The 26,499-nt window shown below is 41.5% G+C and overlaps 1 protein-coding gene across 2 annotated transcripts in view; it reads right to left on the minus strand.

The window, feature by feature from the left end:
* Positions 1-26,499, minus strand: part of EPHA4 (EPH receptor A4) — a 150,098-nt gene that overhangs the window by 42,010 nt on the left and 81,589 nt on the right. The window contains exons 5-6 of one of the 2 annotated variants that reach the window (XM_039256909.1): positions 20,820-21,158; positions 17,876-17,957 (exon numbers count right to left, since the gene is read on the minus strand). In XM_039256909.1, coding sequence (XP_039112840.1) covers positions 17,923-17,957; positions 20,820-21,158 — 374 coding nt within the window. In that variant the 3' untranslated portion in view covers positions 17,876-17,922. Of the gene's footprint in view, positions 1-17,875; positions 17,958-20,819; positions 21,159-26,499 lie in introns of those variants that run through there. The other variant, XM_039256908.1, reaches the window with a different exon arrangement.

Consider the following 26,499-nt stretch of genomic DNA (forward strand, 5'->3'; position numbering starts at 1 on the left):
ACAATGCCCAGTGTTTGGAGGGAAGGGGACTTCTTCACCACAGCGGGGGTTTCCCCCTCCCCAGGATCTGAACTTAAAGAGATGATGTTTACTCAAGGGGTCTTTCACTGATAGTAAAAATAAACCCGCAGTTTAGAGGCATCTCTGCTTAATGCAAATGGCATATTTAAATTTAATTACTTGGAGCTTAAGGTGGTTTTTGTTCCCCCTTTCTTTCTCATTTCCACACGGCAGCTCTGATTTGCTCTTTATCAAAGGTTTGTGCATTTTAAAATGCTGTCAGGCATCAAAATTAAATGCTCCAGAACACTAATGATATCCTTGTGATTAAGGGTTTTGCCGTCACAGCAATGCTAAGAACTCTGGCGCTAATATTAATTGCTTTCTTCCACAGCCCACCAAAGGGAGGGAAGGATTTCTCTTCTGAGCTTCGTACTACCTACACACTGAGTAATTTTCCTTTTTTTTTTTTTTACTATTATCATTGCAGTATTTTATAGTATTGAACAGTGTGCCGTGTTTTTAAAAAATTTTTTAAGTTTATTTATTTACTTTGAGAGAGAGAGAGAGAGAGACAGAGCACAAGCCAGGGAGGAGCAGAGAGAAGGAGAGACAGAATGCCAAGCAGTCTCTGTGCCATCAGCGCACAGCCCTATGTGGGGCTCGAACTCAGGAACTTGAGATCATGACCTGAACCTAGATCAAGAGTGGGATGGCTTAACCTAACTGAGCCACCCAGGCGCCTCGCAGTGTTTTCATATGCAGATGATTTTGTTTGCACTGCCCTCAACCAGCTGGGTTAGCCCTCAGTTAGATTTTACCTAAAAGCCATTAAAAGACGGTATTCCCATCCACCCTCCCTGGATACATCACCAATGTAAAAACTCGGCTCTGCACCCCCACAGTTTTTAGCTGCTGTATCATTAATAAGCACCTAGACATATTCTATCATAGTTAAGACATATATTTGTAAAATTGTTTTTTAAAAAAGGTACAGGATGATTATTCCAAAATCAATACAGAAGTATTTTCTTATTCAACAAAAGGCATAGAAAGAAATTCTTAGTTGAAACCTTTAGAAGACTCCTGAATTAAATGAAGTTCATTTATATTTAAATATGGATATATGAATATATGAATATTAATTAAGTGTACACTTAAAATATATGAGGGATGTGTGTGTTTTTCTTCCAGAAAGTGATTTCTTTCCAAGGTCAGTACAGAGAGTCTATTTTAAACAAACACTATATAAAATAAAGCAGGATACCATAACACTTTGTGTTCATTATGTTGAACATCATGATTTTCAGAATCTCATTTTGGGAGACTCACAGTGCTTTCACTAAGTGATCCAAGAGTAAGACTTTACAAAACATTAAGCGCCGATTCTTACTTACTTAGTTTCCAGAGGAATGGGTGGCAGGTAATCTTAGAAAAATCTTTTATAAGAAGCTATTAACCATATTTTAAATGGTGGAATGTGATGCTATTCTTCCTCTTCATGTTAAGTATTTGCACAGGAAAGGTGAAGGTGTTGGGATTAACCTCTGTGGCTAACTGTCCAAAAGATATGAGCACCCCTCCTCTAAATAACTCTTCCTGGGGGTGCCTGGGTGGCTCAGTCGGTTAAGCCTCTGACTCTTGGTTTCAGTTCAGGTCATGATCTCACGGTTCATGAGTTCGAGCCCAGCATCGGGCTCTGTGCTGACAGTGTGGAGCCTGGTTGGGTTTCTCTCTCTCTCTCTCTCTCTCTCTCTCTCTCTCTCTAGGCCTTTCCCCTGGTCGCTCTCCCTGTCTCTCAAAATAAATAAATAAACTTCAAAAAAATTAAAAAGCAAATTGTTTTTGGGATGGAGCTGCTCAGACAGGGACTACATTTCCCTTACAGTCAAATGGTTCATGTGACTGAATTTCGGGCAATGGAATGTGGGTTTAAGTGGTTATTCCTCTTCTAGGCTCAACATATAAATAGCATCCTTGGGTTCCTCCATCCTTTCTAACTTACAGTCTGCCAGTTGGACGTTGATGCCCAGGCCCATCTCGGAAGCTCCCCCGCCAACTGCCCCCCCATCACCAGCAACTGGATGCAGCTTGGGCAAGAAATAATTTTAAATGTCAGTTAACCTATTTACTGACATTTGGGGTTACAGCAGATACTCGTTCAGGTAAAGTGGAGCCATTCAGCCAAAAAAAAAAAAAAAAAGGCATTTTTCGCATAGTTTCCATATAATAACTGAAGTGTAATAGTATCGTGGCTACAGAAGACTGAGCAGTGGTCTACAGGTGCCTGAATGGCCTTCGGGTCCCCTCTTGGGAATCCCAGTTCCTGTGCATGCACCGTGAGCAGATATCCATCTGCTCCTCTATATGAGGAGGCTGGTGAGTGCGGCCCTGAGGTCGGCAAGACCGGGAGAAGCAGCTGCAGCTTTGCAGGGACACCATCAGTCACAGGTCTTTTAACAGTGAAGGGATTCACCAGAATCCCAAATTACTGGGCTCAGAGATTCCGCTGAGTTCGTCTTAACGTTAAATGGGAAAAGATGGTGGCATTCTCAGGATGGCTCAGTTTAGGTTTCTTTCCAGAAACGAGTTAGTCTTCATTGCATACTTAACAGCTGCCATGGCCTGGGCCACGTGAATCGGAGGAAAACAGAGAAGAATGGGCAAATGAGCAAATATTGGCCTCCTCTGTGAGGCCCTTGGTCACAGGCACCATCACTTCATCCTTGCAGCTTCTCTGAAGCACTTATAATTAACTGTCACCTTTGAATTCATATCTGCAAATTTAGGTAATATAATGGACGTTAAGTAACTGGAGCAGAGCTACAAAATGAGACTTTATTTTATTTTATTTTTTTTAAGGTTTATTTATTTTTAAGAGAGAGAGACACACACACAGAGTGTGAGCAGGGAAGGGTCAGAGAGAGAGGGAGACACAGAATGGGAAGCAGGCTCCAGGCTCTGAGCTGTCAGCACAGAGCCTGATGTGGGGCTCGAGCCCACGAACCATGAGATCATGACCTGAGCCTAAGGCGGCGCTTAACTGACTGAGCCACCCAGGTGCCCCTAAAATGAGATTTTAAACCCAAGTCTGCCTGACTCAAAAATATACAATCCTCCTACCATATCACGCACCTGTAAACACACACTCACTAAATGAGCATTTATTGAGCAAATACTACATGCCGAGCACTATTTCAAAAGCGCTGCGTAAATTAATTCACATCATCCTCATGAAAAACCTTATGAGGCAGGCATTATTATTGTTCTCATTTTATAGATTAGGAAACTAAGGTACAGAGAGTTTGAATTGCTTGCTCCAAGTTATGGCCTATAAATGGTACATTCACAAGTCAGGTCCTGGAGCCCACAGTTTTCAACCACTGAGCCACAAAAGGCCTCTGGTCTCTCCCCTCCTCACACTGGTATGAAATGAGAAATGTGAATGTTAAATGGCTTTCTCTCTTGCAGCTGCATTAGCAACAGAGCAAATCTTAGGTCTGCTACATGTCAGTTAGGTACAGGGCCACCTAGGTACATTCCTGGTTGCCAGAAATCTGGAGGTAATCTAGACATGACTTTGTATAGACAAAGCTTAAAGCTTTTGAAGACGAATCACCTCATAAGAGAACTATTTAGAGAGCTAAGAGAAGAATTATCTTAAATGGAAAAATTCAATTGCAAAATAAAACAATGGTATGTGAAGTCAGGGAAGGCATAGGGCGTACGAGGCAAGCTTGTGGAAGGTTGGCGACATTCTAGTCTCTGCCCTGGTTTATGGTAGCACAGGTGTTTGCTTTGGGATAATTCACTGACTATACGTTTGTGTCTTATCTACTCTTCTGTATGTGTGTATCTTTCATAATCAAAAGGCAAAGAAAAGTGTGAACTAAGGCTATTAAGGATGGAATATGAAAATTAGTATTAGAAAGACCCATCCAAAAATTTTAGTTAACTCTTTGGGTAAAGGTCTAAAGGTGTCATGAATGATGTAAGTTTTTGCAAATTGGGACTTTTGTAACGAGTTAATCGTTCTGTTTTGCATCTAAGCCACACAGCAATCCTTGCTCTCTGTAGTAAAGAAAATGTATTACTTAAATGCTTTACCTTTTTTTAATGTTTGTTTATTTTTAAGACACACACACACACACACACACAGTGTGAGCGAGTGGGGGAGGGGTAGAGAGAGAGAGAGGGAGACAGAAGATCAGCTGTCAGCACACAGCCAGATGTGGGGCTCAAGCTCACTAACCATGGGATCATGACCTGAGCTGAAGTTGAATGCCTAACCGACTGGGCCACCCAGGCACCCCTTACTTTTTAAAAATTACTCTCTTAGGGGCGCTCAGTCGGGTAAAGGTCCTACTTCAGCTCAGGTCATGATCTCATGGTTCCCAAGTTTGAGCCCCGTGCCCGAGCCTGAAGCCTGCTTCAGATTGTGTCTCCATCTCTGCCTTCCCCTCCCCTGCTCCTACGCTGTCTTTCTCCCTCTCAAAAATAAACATAAAAAATAATAAAATAAAATAAAAATTACAATCTTAAATTAGCATTATCACCTGTATAAGCCATACCATTAATTGTAGAATTACAAGTGAGTATCCACTCAACTAGGAACCAAGGCACATGTTCCCCAGAATAACGGGATGGCTTAGGGGCACCGAGTGTCTCTGATGTAGTTCAAGTGTGTATTCTGTTTCCTCTGAGAGTGGCTTGTTTTACTTTCTATTCGCTTACTAAGAAACTTGTTGGCAGGTTCCGATAAGGGTAGCCCAACATTTGCCAACAGAAACATGGCAGAATTCAGTGTGTATTTCCTGGTAAGTACGAATGCCAGTTTGAGGCAAATAGAAAAACAAGTCCTTCTCCTGGAAGGCAATTTATAGGAATTTGCCTGAGCAAGGCAATTGTTTTAAGATAAGGAAATGGGGAACGTTTAGCGAGAATAAATAATTAGATATGTTTTTTTTTTTCTCTGAACTGTCTAGGAAGATGAACCTTCTCAGGGCACCTCACTGGGTTGCAAAGTATCTAGGAAAAGCTCTTAGTTGAAATGAGTTTATATATGAGTCTTGATCAGACAGGAGGCCAAGCCTTGGGCAAAGTGAGCCCCTCCATGCCCGACAATGTCTGCCAAACTTATTCTGGAATACGAAGGATGGGTGGAAAGGAAAGGTTCTGTTCTGCTGAGCAGAAAAATGCAGCATAGAGACAGGAAAAGGATTAGCTGCTCTGAATCAAGGCTTCTATTCCGTGAGCTGTCAACGCCACTGGAGAGCTTCAGGCATTCCAAATCTGGAGAATAAAAGCTGTGCTGTGGGCTTCAGGTTGTCTTTGTTACCCAGACAGCTGCTAATCGTCCTGCTGCGTTTGGAGCCAAGGCAACAATGCTGTAACATTTAGCTTTCTGACATCCGAAGCATCTAGATCAGTCCCCTATTAAAGATGTATTAATCACAAAGACTCTAAAAGCCAGGAAGATAGATGCACCCAGTAAATCTTTGCTCTTGCCTTTTACTTTCCATACTCAGGTGTCTACATTTACAGGCAGAAATGCTTAAAAGCCTGCTCCAGAAACTGACCAATAAAAGCCCTTGTTCATTACTTTATAGCAGATGCTCCACGATCTCCTACCCCCGAAAAGCTTTTCAGAAAGAGGTAAGACATTGATCATTCCGCTAAAAGAGTCTGTCTGTTTCAATAAACAGATCCACGGTGACTGTTGTCATCTTGACTTTGTAAGTGTGATAATAATTCAAGAGTGTGGCTTTGCCACGTGTTACAGGACCATCCAAATCAGCTGTGTAGTTTAAAAAAAAAAGAAGCCATCAGATAAATTTCAGAGAACAAAATTTTAATACTACTAGTACTCCTAGTACTAATTAGCACCACTGCTGTGAACGCCAGTGCTACTAATAATACCAATAATACTTGGCCTCCAAGTCAGGCCAAATTACCCTCAGGTCAAGGCCCTGAGTGAGCGTGAATAAATGGTAGCTTATTCTGGTTTCGGACACCTGAAAGAATAAAAAGAGTACATGCTGGATGAAGCCTCGGAATTCTGCGTACTGAAACCTATGTTAATAAAAGGTCTCTCTTGGGGCGCCTGGGTGGCTTAGTCGGTTAAGTGTCCGACTTTCGCTTAGGTCATGATCTCGCGGTTCATGGGTTCGAGCCCCGCGTTGGGCTCTGTGCTGACTGCCAGCTCAGAGCCTGGAGCCTGTTTCAGTCTGTCACTCCCTCTCTCTCTGACCCTCCCCTGCTCACACTGTCTCTCTCTCTCTCCCCTAGAAATAAATAAATAAATAAAATATCAAAAAAATAAAAAAATAATAAAAGGTCTCAAAGTTACTTCTTCACGTTAGTCTTCATTTCACAAGAGCACTGAAGAGAGACGTATCTAATTCTCCATAGCATTTGTTATGAACGGGGCACCTGGTAATCAACCCCAAACCAAAGAAAACATTAAAAAATGAAAACAGATAGCCTGACTGATATGATCACAGAGGCCCCGAATGCAATTTTCTTTTTTTCTTCATTACATATAATCTTCATAGGAGGCATCTAATCACCATAATACAAGATGAAGAGAAAAGCCTCAGCACACGAGGTTCCTATAACTACAGAAAAGCAGCATTAACCATTCCGAGTTATTGTAAATCTTTTAAAATTAAATTGCTATTTTTTTTGTTATTTCTGAGGCTAATGGAACCCATAGGAGACAGGTACAATATTTGCAAGGTGCGAGGTTGGTGCCAGCTCAAGGCTCTGAATTCCTTGGCTTTTGATGGACTCTGAATATATCACGAATAACTCCTTCCCCATCACCGGCTCAGTGACAGTCCACCGTCTTCCAAATGGAAAGAGTAGGAAGTCAATTAGTGTCACTTATGATGTGAACACCTGTCCACTAAGACCTGGACTGAGACCAATTTCATTACCACAGCCACTCAATGGCTGCAAGATGGTCAGGCCTTGGACCACTTATGATGTCGTCCAGATTCAAGGAGGTGACCTAAAGACAGAAAGGTCTAGAGTCCCATTAGTCATCTCCTGAGCCATCCAATTCCCCATCACATATACAATGGGAATAGGATGCCTATTTTTCCTAACGGTCATTTAAAAAGACCATATGAGCTACTAAAAAAGAGAAAAAGACAAAGAAAAAAAAACAAGCTATGGTAACCAAAACTTGATATTAGCTCCTTAAATAATAAGCATCCTCACCAACCATGGTCATTTTAAAATCCAAAACTACTTGGTAATAACTCAACTTCCTTTTTCTTACTGCAGTTCAAAACACATGGGCAGAGCGGGGGGCGGGGGGAGGACAGAAATGAGGAAATCTGACAATGAATAAAGTGGAGCATGAAATTATAGGCTACAGGTTATCACTGACAGGGTAAGATAGATAGGCAGAGGGTACATTTCAATACAATTTTGGTTGCAAATCTATGTGTTCTTTGCTACTTGGAATTTTTCCAAGTCCAAATGTTGCTTGGCTTAAAGAACAAGGGCTAAATGATGAGAAATGATGGTCATGGATGATAAAGTAGAGTGCTGCAGGTGGAAGAGAGAGAGAGACTGAGAGAGAGACACAGAGAGAGATTGAGAAGGAGAGAGAAACAGAAAGAAGATCAACACTGAGACTCCATCTTGTTCTCAGTTGGTTTCATACACAGAAGTCTGGGAAAGGTCTGAATACAGGGAGATCAAATATTCAGAGGACGATATCCATGAGCCATAGAATGAATGCTGAGGAGCTGGGTTTTAGCACTACCTAGGGAAGACTTTGTTTACTCGTAGCCAGATCTTTCCTGCCCAGTTTCTTGATTGCTACAGAGACCAGCACAAAGTGACTGGTAAGTGGAGAGATGCGATAGAGGCCTTTGGGTTAAATTACAACCAGCACATTTTGAAAATGCTTCAGATACAAATGGTCACCACATGCTATGCTCTCGAAACTAGGGCCATGAAATGATATTCTTACAGCCCTCATATTGGAAACTCTATCTTTTTTGGCAATTGTCATAAAAGCTATGATCGAGGTTAGAGAAAGGAACATAATTTATGAGAAGGAATTTTAAGCCTGGGAATTTGCAACCATAGAATTAATGTTTTTTTAATATTGGGGTATCAGCCAGAAACTAAACTGTATGTGCCAGATAGCTTAAACTCCTACAGGCATTATAAGACCAAAGCTGAAACAGCAGACCTATTAAATTTTAAAATGTTATTAAGGCCAACAGATACCTCCGACTGGATCTGTATCTGAGAATTCAAGATAATTTTTGTAGTCATGAAGAATAACAAAGAATGAATTAGGAAATCTCTAATTGTTTTAGGACAATTTTGTTTTCTTTCTTTTTCTTTTTTAACTAGGAGGTTCACAGCCTCTCACCGGGGCGCCTCTTTAACAGAACTTGCTGAAGTGTGAAATTCAGTCTTACTGACTCCACCCAGGAGTCAATCTGTAAATACCAAAAGGACCTCATTAGAACAGCACATCACCTAGAAATAGTCCCACAGCGTGGCCTCCGAGAAAGACACTGGAGCAGGGCTCCAGCATGCTACACGCAGTTTTACGGAAATATTTTGCGTGCCTTCTACAACTGGAAGGCAAGAGAGAGAATGGAGAGAAGAGAAAAAGCCATCCTCCAAAGCACATATACAATTCAGGTTATACTCTTGAGGCGTTTACAGTGAGATTTAAAGGGCTTCTCCTCTGTCATTCTTCCCCAGACAATACCCTCTTATATTACACAAAGATTCTTTAAATATATCACCAGCCACTCAGAGCCACACCTGAATTAGATGACTACTCGGCATTGCTGACTGCAATGAGGGCTTGCAAACACAATTTATGCTTTTTAAGTTCTGTGACCTCTGGTTACAAGAAGACATTAATTCTCATAGGCTGATATTCTGCCATGTTTGTACTCCCTGCTTTCAGTGGAAACCAAAGCAACAAGAATCCCAATTATGGACTGTAATGATAACCACCACCCCTATTTATTAAAATGGGAAGAAACGAGCTGATGTTAGTTTCGAGAATTCTCAAGTCTCCAGAAGTGTCCTCCTGGGAAGATTCCTAAAATCATGCTCTGCTAGTGCCCTATAGGATTCAGTGAGTTTCAGTGCAACAACTCTTAAGACCATCTAAATTTTTCAGATAGGGGAAAAATGTCACTGATCATCATGGAAAGTGGAGGGAACACTTGATTAAGTTTTCAGCTAGTTGCATATTCAAAACCCCTAGTCTGTTTATACGTGTGCCCCTGGCTTTGATGCAAGAACGTGGAGGAAACTGTGCTCTCCGCCCACCTGGATACTTTCTATGCTCAAAATACATACTCGATAAGCTAAAAGAATTAGGGTTGATTCAAGAGGCAGATTTACAGCTTGAAGTACGTTATCTAGACAAGAGCAACCCTCTGGGGAGCCATCGTGAGCTTGCCCCCTTCAGCGTTTGTGCTGATGGATGGATCTCATCCAAGTGAACTCGTTGGTGGCGGGTCCCTATTTGATATCCACTGAGGAGTTGAAGCTACATTTTTGTCTTGTGTGGATGCACACATCACCATCAAAAGGTTCCTAGATAAGAATTTTTTTTTAAATCCTCTCCCACAGAGCCTTCACTAAAGAGTCTTTTTTTTTTTTTTTTTTTTTTGACAGTGAGAATCAAACTGCCTGAGGAATTCATACACAGAGGTTATCATTTGGAAGATGCCAGGCAAAAAGGAGTGGCCCACTCTTTCCTTTCTCCCTCTCCCTCTCCTTCCAAGAGTGATCACAAAAAGTTTTTTTTCAAATCATTGTCATTTACCCATAAGATATTTTAAGTGGATTGTGTTTCGGAAGGTAGCTCTTGTGCCTTGTAAGTAAAAAAAAAAAAAAAAAAAGATGGTTCAGGAGAGCCGCAAAGAGCTCCTTTAGAATGAGCCAACCAACTTATCAGACTGAGGAAAGAAGGAACTTAATGCAGGATTTGTTTTTTCAGTTCTATGCCTGTATTGATGGCCATTTTGCTGATGGTTCAGCCAAATTCCCCGCAGTGTTCAGGGTACCAACATTCACATGTGAGATCAAATCATTGGTGACATTTTCCAGTGAAGCCAGGGTGGTCTCTAGGGAAGTGACCACACTGATGTGTGACACATGTCTCTTTTCTGTCATTGTAGTTCTGGGAGAGCCTATGGAATCTTTTTCATTCTTCTGGCACAGGCCAAGGAGGAAAAGTATGCCTGTGTGTGTTGGGGGCAAGAGGTGGATGCTGGGGGATGACATTTTTAAACAGAGCTATTTTTAGGATGCCTGGGTGGCTCAGACGGTTAAGCGTCTGACTCTTGGTTTCCGCTTGGGTCATGATCTCACAGTTTCATAGGTTTGATCCCCTCATCGGGCTCTGTGCTGGCAGTGCAGAGCCTGCTTGGGATTCTCTCTCTGCCCCTTCCTCACTTGTGCTATGTTTCTCTCTCAAGATAAATAATTTTTTTATTTTTATTTATTTAAAAAAATTTTAATGTTTACATCTGAGAGAGAGAGAGAGAGGGAAAGAGAGAGAGAGAGAGAGAGTGAGCAGGGGAGGGTCAGAGAGGGAGACACAGAATCTGAAACAGGCTCCAGGCTCTGAGCTGTCAGCAGAGAGCCCGACGCGGGGCTCAAACCCACAAACTGTGAGATCATGACCTGAGCCGAAGTCAGACTCTTAACTGACTGAGCCACCCAGGCACCCCTAAATAATTTTTTTAAAAAGAGCTATTTTTTAATACTGATGGATAGAGCTAAGGCTTGCTTATCTTGACAGATTAAAATGTAAAAGCTAAAAACAAAAAGAAATCCTCACAAGTCTTCACCTGAAGAATGCTCTCTTGATGTATACCCACGCGAAAACCGCACGCAGACACTGATGTGCTGAGAAGGCTCTGTACGGTGGGGTAACATGGACACACATTTTAATGAGTCCCTGTAGATTTAAGATCTCTCAATGCAAGATTAGTCCTGCAGCACGGCTCTTGGTTTTCCTGGCGTTTAAAGGAAAAAACTCTTTAAAGACATTAGTAGGGGGTTAATGGGAGGTTTGATAAAAGTTTCTCTGGATCTTTTTATTAATGTTCAATGCAAACTAGACTCTAGGGTCTCTCCTAGCTGATCGGAGGAGATAGTCATTAATTTAGCCAGTTTGAGTGATACCTCGTCAATGTAGAAGCCCATCTAAAACCTTTGCTAGTCCTGCACAGTTCGTTTCTCATCTCAGCCATGCACGTATGTTTTCAAATCCCTTGATGGCTTCTCCAGAGGGTGCAAAGATGGTGTTCGTATTTGAAGTAGTAAGCACAGCACTGAGAAATGCAAAATGAATCAGAATGAGGCTGTCAAGTGTTGCCGGTGAAGACTGGTGAATGGATCTCCCTTCACACACACACACACACACACACACACACACACGTGTATGTGAATATGACCATTTATGTAAGAGTGAAGGGATAGGAGTGGCGTTGGGGGTGGGGATGTGAAAACGTGTCCTCAGTCTTGGGTGTAAATAAAACTTTCATTTTCTTAGGGGGAAAACCAGTTGACTATTGAACAGCATGGGTTTGAACGGAGAAGGCTCACTTTTATGTGGATTGTTTTGATACAAGACTGTACTATAAATGTATCTTCTCTTCCTTATGGGTTCCTTAATATCATTTCCTTTTCTCTAGCTTACTTCATTGTAAGAATATAGCATACAATATACATAACATACAAAATAAGTGTTAATCTCTTTTTTATGTTATTGGTAAGGCTTCTGGGCAACAGTAGGCTATTAGTAGTTAAGTTTTGGGGAGTCAAAAGCTATACGTGGACATTTGATGGTATAGGGGTTGATGGCCTTTGCCCCTGTGTTGTCTGAGGGTCAACTTTATCAACACCTTTTTTTAAATGCAATATTTATATATACAGTAATTACTAGTAGGCTCAATACACACTATCTGTCTCTGCTGCTCAGTCAGCCTTGAAGCTAGATAATTTAGTACATTCTTTTTTTTTTTTTCTCCCCACCAGGACTTGTCACACCAACTCTGAATACAAATTCACAGACCCTGGTACCACACATAAGAAGCTGTGTGCCCCTATACATCTCCTGGTTTATTTTATTCTTAATCATGATCATAATTAGTGAGTATGCTTACTAATTATAGAAGCAGCAACAATATTCAATAGACATGAAATTATTTTATGTATAACCTTAGAATCAAAAGCCTGTTCCCTTTCTTTAAAAAAATGTACTGTTTTAAAATGGACACTCCCTAGGCACTGACAAATAAACTTCTAGGAATCCATAGGTGGGTCTGAGCTGTTAATGAGAAAACCTTAGCCTGGCTTCTCTGAAATCCATTGTGTGCTTCTTCAGGCCTCTAATTACTCGTGCACAGAAAGGACTCTACCCAGCTTCTACTTAGAAGCCCTAATCATTACATACCAACCACTGAGGATGCGCAAACAACTTCCCAGCAAAATCTCTCAACACAATTGCTCTCCAATTTGTTGAAAGAATTTTAAAAATGTGTCTTTAGAAAGATTTCCGACTTAACATTCGACTAGTTTCATCATGTGTTTTGCGTCTAACTTTCTTCGGAGTGAGAAAAATAGAACACGATGTACTTGAGATCAAAGGCGAATGAGAGACCATCTCCATGAAGGGACAATGTAAAAGAGTAGCGTGTATGACTATTTAAGAAGGGAATTGCTGCCAGCGTCCTGCAACCTCACCTCAGTGCTCAGAATGCATGTTTTCAAGAGAACTGAACATTGTCTGATCAGAACACTCAAGCATGTTCTACATTATACATGTAAACCTGAGTATCACTGGAAAAGACATCTGTGGTACAAGAAAGCGAAGGTATGCTTGAAATTCTACCCGATTCCCTGAAGTCTTGTTTATACAGCCAAAACCTCTAAAAAGGCAGGGGTCTTGCCAATTATGAAAATTATCTCGAATGTGAGATTAATCTAAATGTTAATCCACTGTAACCGTGGCCACGGTTGTTTCTGACAAATGACACCCTCATGTCAACACCTTCTCAACCTCCTTCCTGACTGATCCTCTTTGTCGTGTTCGTACTCCAGAGCAGGAGTCTGGACAAAGAGTGAGATCGTTAATATATATGCTGTACAGGCTATTCCCTCTCCTGAAGCCACTCAGCTCTGCTCTTGTCCTGTGAAACCAGTTTTAGACAATCCGCCAACAAACGAGGGGGCTTTGTTCCTATAAAACTTCTTGACAGACACAGAAAACTGTATTTTATATAATTTCCACACATTGCAAAATATTCTTCCTCTTTCGGTTATTTGCAACCTTTTGAATTAGAAAAACTATTTTTTAGTGGGTTACACACCACCTGGTAGAAGATTGAGATTTGGCTCCTGGGTTTTGGTTCACCAACCTCTGCTCGAGGGCACTAACAGAAGTCAGATATCTGTGCTTCAAAAATATCAACAGGCTCCCCCCTCGCTCCTCTTGCTTTTCAAACTTACAGAAAAGCGACAATTCTGGTCACCTCCTGTTTGGGTTAATATTCCATTACCATTCTCCAAGTCACCAGGAGTGTGCTTTCTGCTGTTAATTTGATAGCGAACCACACTTGAGGCACTCCCATGCTGTCCCTCATACCTAACTGTGGCCAGAACCTTTTCAGAATGACCTTGCTCTTCAACGCCTTTTCACACTGGGCCAAACTGGACCTCCTGATCCCTCTCCCTTCTTCCTGTTCCTTTCTAACCTTAGTTCTATTCACACAATGGCCCCATTACCTGACATCTGCCTTCATTTCACTCTAGTTAGAGGCAGAATTATACACAGTGATGGGAAAGAAGTTTGCACAGGCCCTTCCAAAGCTCTGTTCTTCATTTGATATTTATAATTTTGTAGGATATTTTTGAAATCGCACAAAAATTGTCTAAGCCGCAAACCCCACAAAATCTGGTGCCACCATTCCGAGAGCACGTTACCTAACTCGATTGCTCTAAGATGTTTCTGTTTCTCCCACCATCTCCTTGAAGCCTTCCCCTTACCATGTAGAAGACAGGTAGCAATTATACCCAGTGGGGATGAGAATTCCCACTGTTCTCCATTATCCTACTCAAATAACATAATCTAATTAAAAGATGACAAAGAAAGAAAGAATGGGAACTTGCCAGTTGAGTAATAAAAGACAGTATGCCTCTTGTACTTAGTTATTTTCTTTTCTCTACTCATTATTTTGGTTTTATTAAATTTAGCACTACTTGAGAAAGAGTTCGCTGATTGTTTTTGCTATAAATAAACGTGTTAAGTGACAAACAGGTATGGAATATCTACTATGGACTGTGCAGTGGCATTAACATCGAGGTGTCCTGTCATTTTATTGTTGATGTGGTGGGTTTTATTTCCTTTCAGTCTTCTTGATTGTCCATCCTAGAGAACAAGGCCAGTATAACAAGTAGCACCAGTTCATGCGAAGGCGAAACAACTGGGCTTCTTCACAAGGGGCCCAAAAGGGCTGTTTATAACTGCCTACCCTCTACGAGCAGTGTCGGGAGGACTATGTTCCCGGCATGAAGCAGTGGAACCAAGCAGAGCCAGGCTGGCGACAGGACCCTTGGAAAGTCGGAATTTCTATGAAGTCACGAAACCTGTTTCTCAAATGTCTATCACTAGAGCAGAATTTCTCCATCTTGGCACCATGGCCATTTTGAATCAGATAATTCTTTGTTGTGGGGGCGGTGCTATGCACGATGGGGTGTTTAGCAGCATCCCTGGCTTTCGCCCACGAGATATAATGGCGCTCCCAGCTGCGAAAACCAAAAAGATCTCCAGACATTGCCAAATGCCCAGAGAGGCACGTGGAACAACTGGACTCAAGAGGCAGCTAGCTTACTGTTTTGCCCTTCAAAGGAAATACCTGGGTAGGTGTGGGTTTGGAGGGGTAGAGAGAAGGCAGGATTCAGGTGCACCCTGCTAATTTTGTGGAAGCATGTTTTGGAATTTTCCCCATCCTTGGAATTGCCTTTAGAGCCCATTTCTGGGGGTGCCTTAGTTGATTAAGTGGCCAACGTTGGCTCAGGTCATAATCTCACAGCTCGTGAGTTCAAGCCCCATGTGGGGCTGTGTGCTGACAGCTCGGAGCCTGGAGCCTGCTTCGGATTCTGTGTCTCCCTCTCTCTCTCTGTCCCTCCCCTGCTCATGCTTTGTCTCTCTCTCTCTGTCTCAAAAATAAACATTAAAAATTAAAAAAATACAACAACAACAACTAGAGCCCATTTCTGAACATCCTCTGGGAATAAGCCCGACTTCTTCACGCTCATAACTCATGGCTGTATTCTTGGAATTACAGACTTTTGGAATTAGAAAAGATCTTAGAGATCAGCTAGGTTCAAATAACTACGTAATCCACCAAATATCCAGACTCCTCCAAACTCAGTGTGTTAAAGATATTCGTCACCAGGACACAGCAGCTGTGCTAAAAAGAGATTACCAGATGCCATTTCATTGTCAAGTATCTACAAGAATATCTCATGCCAAGTAAAAATCAGAAGTGTGATTATTGGGGCACCTGGTCGTCTCCGTCGGTAGAGCATAATGACTCTTGATCTCGGTTGGTGAGTTTGAGTCCCATGTTGGGTGTAGAGTTTACTTAAATAAACAAACAAAGAAACAATCAAATAAATAAATGTGTGATCGCTGTCCCAGGTGCAATTGGGGGTTAGGAGGGAATGAGTACGACCATAGCCATGCATAACGATGTAAAACAAAACAACCTTGAGCATGATTGGGCCACAGAGCTAGGAGGACAGGGGTGGGGGGTTTGGAGGCTGAGGCTGTGCAAGCTAGCTCTGAGATTGTCAGATCTACTGCTGGCTGCCATCTCAGCATTTTTTCGCAAAAAGATTCACAGTTCTGTTGCTTGGCCAGGAAACACCCTTGTTTCATTTTTACAGCGGGTCTTTCCTCTAGCGACACATCCTGTATTCATTTGCCCGAGATGGTCCACTTAAGGAAAAGTAAACCAAAGAAAAGCCATTTAGAAAACAAATCACCCAGCCGTCTCCGTATTCACTTTTCATAAACACCCAGAACCATCTCTTCCTAAACAAAACACGCAACGGTTGCTACATCTAACGGATGTTAGATGGAGGAAGGGCAACGGTAAGTTTTCCCGGGCAATCTCACTTTGTTCCTTGTGGACTGTAATGCAGGGAAGTGTCAGTAGGGAGCGGGGAGGAGTTGCCATTTTCCTTGTCTGCTCTTCTAGAAGGCTCTTCTTGTCTGCTCTTCTGCTGGGGCTCCCACCCTCACCCGCCTCCCGCCTTCTCCTTCACACTCTTGGCATAGAGTGGAGGTGGAGGTGAGTTCTCTCCTGGAGGTCACCCTCCCACCTGCACAGAGTGGACAACCTCAGGGGCTCAGGCTTTCTCCTTCAGGGAGCCTGCCCTCAGCCAGCTGAGCTACACTGTCTCTGGGTGACACTGGGCAAGCGTCATTAGAGCCAGCCCTTTTGGCCCCAGAAATAAAGCTCACATCCTTCAATCAGATGGTCAGTCAGCAATAAAGCTGACGTCCTGAGTTCCCTTTGTCTGGGTGCCAGTGGTCAATTGGGTTTGAACTCAGGAGGGGAAGAAAAGCACTTTGTTATTTACCTCTTCAGACCCCAACAGTAAGATTTGGGTGAGAATGCTTTAAACCATGTGAGAACACCAGCCCATTCACACCACATTCCACAAGTAAAGGATCAAAGGCGGGTCAAACCTATGTTTCCAGTGCCCAGATACTGGTTTCACAAATGGAGTGAGCGCCAAGCTGAATACAGAGATGCTATTAATTATCCAATAATTGAAAAAGAAAGCAACGTTGTCCTTTCAGGAACGGGGTGGGGGGGTGCTCACTGGTTTCAGGGACTAGCCCTGACATCAGCTAGGGTGAGTCGGGTCACCTTCATGAACCTGTTCAGCTCTGAGCATCTCAGAGGTCTTGGTGACAAAACCAGGTACCTGAGGAAGGTCTGTATTTTGTTGTTGTTGCTGCTGTTCTGTTGTTGTTAAATAGCTACTGATGAGAGAAAGAACCAGGGCAAAGAACCAGGAAAACAGGGCAAAACTGGAGAGCCCCTAAAGTGTGGCTTTCAGGTGCTAAATGCTAACATGCATTTATTCTATGTATTCCTTATATGATGAGCCATAGTTGCCTACAGGGGTCTCTAAGGAACTGGGTTTAATGAAATGATAGGAACGACTGCAATTAGAATATAATTGTGTGTACATAAATATGCTTAGGGGAGCCTTGATAGAGTTTACGATTGCTACATTCACCCAGAATTTTGGCCCACATTATTAATTTGCCCTACTATGAAGAAAGGGTTTGTTAATCAGAGATAAACTATTCCGCTGATACTGAATTAGAGAACTCCAAATCGTATAACGAGGCAGTGCTATGCATATACACAACTCTCTACTAAGCGAAAGCTTTCCGGCTGGCCACGTAGGAGGTCTCCTTATTGAAAGATTTATTTTTAATTTTGAACAGCTTCCCAGCATTATCCTTCATGAAAATTAAAATAGGGAGACGGAGTTTTGTCCCGTTCAGCAAACCGCCTGGCAGGTTTGCTCGCCACGAAGCTTCGGTGTGTCAGAGGAATTCCCTGCTCACCCTCCTGCTAGATCTAAAAGCCATGAGAGACTCTTGAATGCTGAGAACAAACTGAAGACTTATGGGTGTGGGGGGGAAGGAAGAGATGGGCATGGAGGAGGGCACTTGTGGGAATGAGCACTGGGTGTTATATGGAAACCAACTTGACAATAAACTATTTGTAAAAAAAAAAAAAAGAAACTGCTTACAGAATCAAAGAATTATAGGAATTTTATTTTTATAACTTTTGTGGCATGATTAACATGTATTGACTATTTTTATGTGTTTTTCCTTTGTGCAAAGCAACACAATCCTGAGAAACAAAAAGAAGACAAAAATAGTCTATAATTCCATGGCTCATCAATAACTACTGTCAACATATAGGCACATCACTTCCTGTGATTTTTTAATGCATCTTTAAACATATATACACATGTATGTATTATATGTAATATATATGTGTATTGTATATATATTTGAAGGGATCATAATGCATATATTTTATAATTTACTTTTCATACCCAACTATACCATAATCATCTTTTTTTTTACATGGGTAACTATACTTCTTTGTAATTTAAAAACTTTTTTAAAAATGTTCATTTATTTTTGAGAGAGAGACAGAGAGCAAGGGGAGGAGGGGCAGAGAGAGATAGGGAGACACAGAATCCAAAGCTGGCTCTAGGCTCTGAGCTGTCAGCACAGAGCCCTATGTGGGGCTTGAACTCACAAACTGTGCGGTCATGACCTGAGCCAAAGTCGGATGCTTAACTGACTGAGCTACCCAGGTGCCCCTAAATCTACATAATTTTATTCATTATCTAGCATTTGATCCTGTAGATAATTTACAATCAACCCTGTATTGTAGGATTCTTAGGCTTGTTCATATTTTCACCATTATGAACAGAATGCTGCAAATGCTATCTATGTGAATAAGAAAAGAAAAAAAAAAAGAATCACACCTACATTTTTAATGGAACTTAGACTTTCTTTCCCTCCCTCTCGCGTATGGTTTTTGCACATTTTCTTCTTTTGGAGGATTTTTAGCCTGCCTTCCTTGGATTCCTTGGGCCTTCTGTTAGAGCTGACATAATCCCTTGGCCCAAATTCTTACGTATACACAGAGTCATAGCAGTCCCCCCACAAAATCTGTAGAAGCCAAGCCTGTCCTCCACAGGTCTCCCAAAGGCTCTTCTCTGCCAGAGAGAATGATGTCACCTTGCACAGCTGAGGCCTCAAAAAGGTCCCTTCCTACTTTCAAATCAGTTAAGAACACAAAGTAGTGATGTGTCTGAAGATAAGTACATCAGGCTGAACATAAGAATATTGATTGTATCATAAACCGGATTCCCCAGCGGGCACAGAGAGGTTGGCTCTGTCTAACTCAGAGATACCAGTAGCACCAATATGTTCCCCAGGATCTACGGGCAACATTTCCAAAAAAGAACTAATAAAAAGCTGGCAAAGACAGAGTACTTGTGATGCTATCAAAAGCTCCTAAGTCACACCAGTCTTCGTAGAAAAATAAAACTGATCACCACTAACAGTGTTCACCACCCCAAAAGCGCAGAAATAAAAGACCAGAGCAAAACCAGACGATCTGTTAACACCACATATTTTAAAAGACTGGTTGCATCTGTATCTTCCCGTAAGATTTGCCATTCTAGCTCCAGTTTAAAATCTCGCCTGCATCGTAACTTTGTATTTATTTTAGAGAGTTCAGGGCAAGGGAAAAAATAATGGCTTTGGACTGGGACACTGGAATACTTTTTACTATAGAATCAATTAATACAGATATATTTTACTTAACTATTGAGTGCACTTACTGAAACATTCATTAAAGAGAGAAGTACAGTAAGAGGTGATAGGACTGCTTGGCAATTTATAATCCTGTTCCGGCGAAGTTTGTTGTTCTTAAGAGCCTCGTGAAAGGATAAGCTATCGTTCTTTTTTCCCTATTCCCCTTTAACTTTCCAGAAATAAATAACAAGGAGCCAGCAATGTGAAGCAGGTGGCAGAGATCCAGAATGGAAAATTAGCAGGAGAAAGCGTGGAAACGTTTGCAGGAAAGGAACAGAATGAGTGGGTCAGGAGCTGTAACCTGCAAAGGCAAATTCCACTTTGAGCTTTGAAATATCCGCTATTGGACACTTTGTAACAGTTCTGCAGGGAACTCAGCAGAAACTCTTCATGAACAGAGAATGTCTTCAAGGCCTTGGATACAAGAGGAAAGTGATGCCGAAAATGGGGAAAATGAAATCTCCCTGCTACCTGCCACGTGTCATTACGGATTCGCCTATCAAAGTGGCTACAAAACTACTTTGTGTTTTGAGGACAATTTTGCCAAACCACACAGAGAGGGCTGCCCATTAAACTATTCACCGTCCACAGATTTACCTGATGACCATTGTAGAGGTCTGTATACATTTTTTAAATTCAAACAAGATCAAAACTATAGCCACTGATGCTTTTGTTGGAAAAGACAGCACATGCCAATATTGTATTCTGCATTGGTAAGAAAACAATTTTATAACCCAAAAGAATCTATTAAATGCTCTGATGTCCAATCATGGGCCTTGTGATCAAAATGGCTGATACAATCCCTCACAAGAGAAGTCCAGCATGGAGTGGCTCAGCTCACTGGACTGTCATCCCCTTTCAATCAGACAGTGTCTCTTAATCTCATGCAATCGTCACCATGCAGTATAGGGCATGCTATGCAGTTGGGTGTCCAAAACAGTATTGGTGGAATGAGTGATCATTCTTCTAAGAATCTTTTGTATTACAAAGCAGCTCGCAAGTTTATATTCAGATCTATGTGGTCCTACTTTGATTGTAGAATTAAATTTAACTCATGGATACCTACATAAGCCCTTTATCTCTATATGTTTATTTACTTCTTATTTTTTAAATTTTTTAATGTTTACTTATTTTTGAGAGAGAGAGAGAGAAAGACTGTGGGGGAAGAGCAGAGAGAAAGGGAGACATAGAATTCGAAGCAGGCTTCAGGTTCTGAGCTGTCAGACAGAGCCCGATGGGGGGTCGGGGGGAGGTTTCAAACCCACAAACTATGAGATCACGACGTGGACCAAAGTCAGACGCTCAACCAACTGAACCACCAGGCGCCCCCTCTCTATATGTTTATATCATATAAGAAAGTAGACCCGATTCCTACCTGCTTGGTTGGTCGTCACGGTGACGGACACTGACTGGTCCGGGCTGGGGTTATACTTGGACACCCCATTCACTGCCCAGATTTCAAATGTGTAATTGGTGTGAGCCAAGAGGTCAGTGATGGAAACTTTGGTGGTCTTCAGGCCATTCTGCTGGGGGGTATAGTGGACTCCACTCCCGCAGGGCCGGCACTTGCTGGAATCACCAGCCCCACATCGCTTGCACACGACATTGTAGGAAATGTCCTGGCGGCCACCTGTGTTCTGAGGACTGCTCCATTCCAAGTTCACTGATGTCTCATTGACATTTGAAATCAAGTTGAGGGGAGCAGATGGTGGGCCTAGAGAAGGGAAGAAAAAAAAACACATGTACATTACCACACCAAGAACTCAAACTAGCCTTTTGGAATCTCTCTGAGTTTCCATTATTCTCTGCAACTATGGGAAGTAAGGTGGGCCCATGTGGCAAAGAAAGCAGAAAGCCAATCAAGTCAGCAAAAAACAAACAAACAAAACAACAACAACAAAAACCAAAAAAAAAAAAAACCTTTTAAAAAAGTACAATGTGAAAGAAGGCTGCATGGATGTTAATTTCACTCCTGTACAAACAATGGGAGCATTGCCTGCTACCCCGAGATGCCATGTGTCTTTACATCAAACACGCTCCGAGTCCAGGCTTCTCTTTGAAGTGGCAGAAAAATAAGATAGAACTTATCTGGTTTTTATCTCATCATCTGAAAACAGGTATATGAGTGTGATTCAAGTTCCCAGGGCCATTGTGGGACTCTGGTAAAGTAATAGTTATGTACCAATTTTGAAGATAAATCGGGATTCCTAAGTGCGGCATGTCCTCAATGTGAAATAAATTAACTGAATTGTGTAGATGTGCCTCTTCAGTGTAACACGGCAGTTGAGGGTTAAGCTCTTTGTAGGTAATTAGTAGAAACTGGTGTAACCTGGTTGCAGAGATGTCAAAGGTGCAGTTGTTGGGAGATCCCAACTTGTGGCAGTGATTGTGCAAAGGCTCTGGGGCCCCGTGTCCTGCCCTTCAACAAGCCAAGGCCGGACCAGGCCCTTTACGCTTACTCATTCCCACTGACATCAAAGAGTTTATGAAACATGAATAGCCACCACGGTGGCTATTTTGAAACAGAACAACTGACCGAAAACAACATAGTGGTTGGTTTTAAAGATAGCAATAAAAAAAATAAGGCTAGAGAGCCATGATTAACCCTCTTGCTTCTTGCTGTAGATTAGTCTTTACATGTCAAAGAGTTGTAACGCAAACTGCCTTCAAGGAGAAGGATCAAGGGGGAGAAGGGAGGGAATATTCCTGATCTGAGCCAGTTGCAAAGGTTGGAAAGACATCTGCCTAGCTCTAATGAAAAATACCACCTCAATGGGACACGTGGAAAGTCCTCTCTTTTCCTTTCTCTTTCCCATTTTGGTCTTCCAAGAAAAGAACCAGAGTGAGTTTTAATGAAAATTCCAGGTTTTGTGCCCGCTTGCTCTATTCTCATTTATTTGCAATGACTGCTTTAAGGGAAATGTGTTCGTGTTCCTCAGGAAAAGGAAGTTAACTGGAGGCCTGTATGAACTGGGAAGAAGCATTTTCTAGTCAACCATAATGGACTGTGTTTTTTCACAGTAGCCATTGACAGAGAATCGAAAGAGGTGACCTACTAATAATGAGTCATACTCAATATTTATCACTCAGCTCATGCTGATGGATTGCTAAAGGATCTTTGTGGTAATGCTGAGAGAGGGTAATCCAGGGATTCCCCAAACTCCCCTTGAGACTAATTATCAACAATCTTTTAGTTTTGAGGTCTGTTCCCCATCCAGGGTTGTAAAATTTGTGCTTAAAAGTAAGATTACCCTGCAGAAGTCTTGCTTAGATTTCAAATTTATAGCTACAGTCTTTAGCTTATTGACTGGAATATTATAAAGGTAAGTATTTTGTCAATAAATGAACAGTTATTTAAAATCATGGTGTCCTAGAGACAGATAGGAAGTTAAAGATAATTTGGCCAAGCAAATAACCTCATTTCAAAAAAATGAGGGAACTGAGATCCGGTAAGTGGACCTGATAATACTAAAAATCATGCAATTTAATTAGTGACAGATCTGGACTAAAATCCAAAAGTACTAACCCCCAGTCTGGGGTCATTTCCACTCCATCATGTGGCTCCCAATAAAGGTATAATAACAACAAAATCAGTAGTTTCTGCCAAAGTTTAAGAGGTAAAGGTAGGAAGAGGGAGGGCATGTCTTCAGTCCTGTTCAAATGTTATGGATGCTCGCCACCATGGTGATATCCATTAGTAGTCAGCAGCTAAAACCACAGCTTGGTTTATAAAATGGGTCAGCCACAGGTTCCTATTTTGCTGTGACTTCCAGGGTTAAATACGAGTGACTCTTAAATCCATTAACCTCCTTGCCAAGGTTCCTGATCCACTTTCACATGGGAAAATGTGACACAATGAATCAAGCAATGCAGAAGCAAAAAGTCAGTAATTAGTATGTAGGACGGGGCATGGCGGTGTCTAAACAGAGAAGAAATGGAGCAGAAAACTAAATGGTCACAGGACTCAGAGATATAACACTGCCCCATGGGAAAGAAAAAAAAAGATGCAGCAAGATTTCAAAATGGAGGGCTGGGTCAAAAACCCTGGGGTGGAAGCTAAAGGGAAGACAGAGTTCAAGTTCCATGATGCCTCCATGAATGGTTTGGTGAATTGTACTGCGTATAAGTTTTGCTTTGCTGCCATAGATAGTGATGTTATATGGGCTTAAAAATTGGACTATGGCAGAGTTTTATTTTGTGGGGTTTTTTTTGGGGGGGGAGGGGCAGCAGAGATAAAAATGCCCACCCAGTATGATTCTAATGGTGTTCTGCAAAGGCCTGGAAAAGAGCGCATGCTTTATAAATTAAAATCATAACTGTGGTTGTATTTTGTTTGCGGGGTCGTGGTTTTCTTTACTTTTTTTTTTAACTCGTGAAAATTAAAAGATGGTAAGTATATTTCCATTTATAAGGAGGCACCATCTTTTCCTCAGAAAATAAAGTATTCTCAGGACAAGAAAATATAAACTTTAATACGACCAAAAAGCCCATCCAGTTCCAACAGTCATGCCTAATATTAATAGCAGCACCTTAAAACAATTACTTGTTGAGATGGAAAAGAAAACAGGCTATAAGGAAAAGAAAACAGCATTCTCAGTAACACGGGCTGTCTCGGTAAATATAAGGCATCCAGGAGAAAAAAACTTAACCCTTCGATTATATTGTCTTCTGTTTACGTAAGTAGTGTATCTGGATATTTGGGAACAATTAAATTTCTGACAAGTGATTTTGCCTTTCTCATCAGAAATACGTCAACCTGGAATAAGTCTCCAGTTACAAACATGAGATCTGTAACAAAACGGGATAATCATGCTGTTTGTTTAACTTTCCTAGTCTCCATATTGAGATCATCTCTACTAAGTCCATAACCTCAAGTAGCTTATAGGTCATTTTACATGATAAGGTTTTCTCCTTTCCACAACTACCCACTACTAGCCTTTATTTAGGACCGGCAGCAATTCTGCTTATGGTATCGTTCCACATTTCAGGACAACATTTATTTTTATGTGTAACTTTGTTCGGAACATGTGACGGGGTCTTGCTATTCATACACACACTGCCTATCTGTTTATACCACCAGTCTATGTACTCCCCAAGAGAGTTGATGTCTTCATCATTTCCCAGTGTCCACCCTGATTCCCAGTTCAGAACAAGCACAGTAAATGCTCGAGGAGTTGACAGATGAATGAATGGCTAGATGGAAAACTAACAAAGTTCTGTAATGCATCTGAGGCTTACTACCTATGGTGTGTAAATTAATACAGCCTTCCTTGAGCTAAAGCTGGGTGAGTCAGCTCTTTACATACAGACTCATTTGCATTAAGATAAAGGAGTATCTCGATATATCTAGTTTAATTCAAGTCCCCCTTTTCCACAGTTTAAAAAGACTTTGGAAAAGGTAAGTAGGGCTCTATATGTCATATATCAGTGATTACTTTTTCTTGGGAGGGACTGTGGACTCATTTGTTTATTCAACAGACACTTATTATCTGTCGCCTGCTCTAGAAGACAGAGGGAAAAAGAAATCTGATTCATTTTGATGTTTCCTAGATAACTGAAGAAGGAAAGGGCAGGAAATCAGGTGGAAGGAAAAGACTAAAGGAAGCTAAATATGGACGATGTGAGCATGAGGAGGTATAGTGCAGGCACTGTACTCACTCTCATTTTTATATCTCCATTACCAGCCAGTGTGGCTAGGAGCTTAAAATGTGGACTCCATGGGGGGCCTGGTCGGCCCAGTAGACTATGCAACTCTTGATCTCAGGGCTGTTAAGTTCGAACCCCATGTTGGATGTAGAGATTCCTTAAAAATAAAATCTTAAAAAAATTAATTAAAAAATATGTGACCTTGGGGCAGCTGGGAGGCTCAGTCGGTGAGCATCCAACTCCAGCTCAGGTCACGATCTCATGGTGCATGGGTTCGAGTCCCACATTGGGTTCTGTGCTGACAGCTCAGAGCCCGACACCTGCTTCAGATTCTGTACCTCCCTCTCTCTCTGCCCTTCTCCTGCTCATTTTCTCCCTCTCTCTCTCTCAAAAATAAGCATTAAAATTTTTTTTAAAAAAATAATAAAATATATGACCTCCATCAATCATGGTTTTGTTAATTTAGGATTGGTTATTATTACTTTCTTTCTCCATCTTGTTTCCAGGTGATCGTTTATCGGGGCTTGAAGCTGTAGAAAATCTTATATCTAAAGAAAGCTAAGCTTTATATTTTGAAAGGTAGACTGGCCTTTTTCTTACTAGCATTTGTAGAACCACAGCTTTCCTATACCTTTTATGTTTACCATCAAAATTAAGACATTTTTAACTACAAATCAATCAAATGTTGGAGTGTCGGTAAGGGAAAATAAATGTACTTCCTTTCCATTTTTTTTCAACTTCTTTGGAATTCATGTATAAAAGTCCCTATCTGTCTCCAAGAATGGAGCTAGAATGTTAAACTATTTTAAATGTCTCATGTTTAGAATGTCCTTCACGTTTGAAATATAATGTAGTGGCAGAGAAAATAGCTCTGCTACCGGGACCTAAACTCAAATGCAATAATCCTTTACTTACAAATCCTTTACAACAGTATTCAACAAAACTTTCTCTGTAAAGGACCAGATGGCTAGTCAGTATTTCAGGCATCATGGGCCACACGTTCTCTGTAGCTACTACTCAGCTCTTCACTGTACCTTGGATGCAGCCATAGACATCACCTAAACAAATGGATGTGACTGCGTCTCACGAAAATTTTATTTGCAAAAACCAGGGGTGGTTGAATTTGGCCTTCGGGCTGTAGTTTGCCAACCCCAGCTATAAAGAAATTGTTGGGAGAAATGTACCCTTCCCTCAACAAATGCTCATTAGAATCCTCACAATTTGGCACATTAGTTCTAGGAACTTCAAAATTTTTGTTAACGTTTTATTTATTTCTGAAAGAAAGAGAGGGAGATACAGAATCTGAAACAGGCTCCAGGCTCTGAGCTAGCTGTCAGCACAGAGCGCGACACGGGGCTCGAACCCACGAACCGTGAGATCATGACCTGAGTCAAAGTCAGACGCTTAAC

Source organism: Hyaena hyaena, unplaced genomic scaffold, assembly GCF_003009895.1.
Source record: "Hyaena hyaena isolate Hyena2069 unplaced genomic scaffold, ASM300989v1 scaffold_595, whole genome shotgun sequence".
NCBI lineage: Eukaryota > Metazoa > Chordata > Mammalia > Carnivora > Hyaenidae > Hyaena > Hyaena hyaena.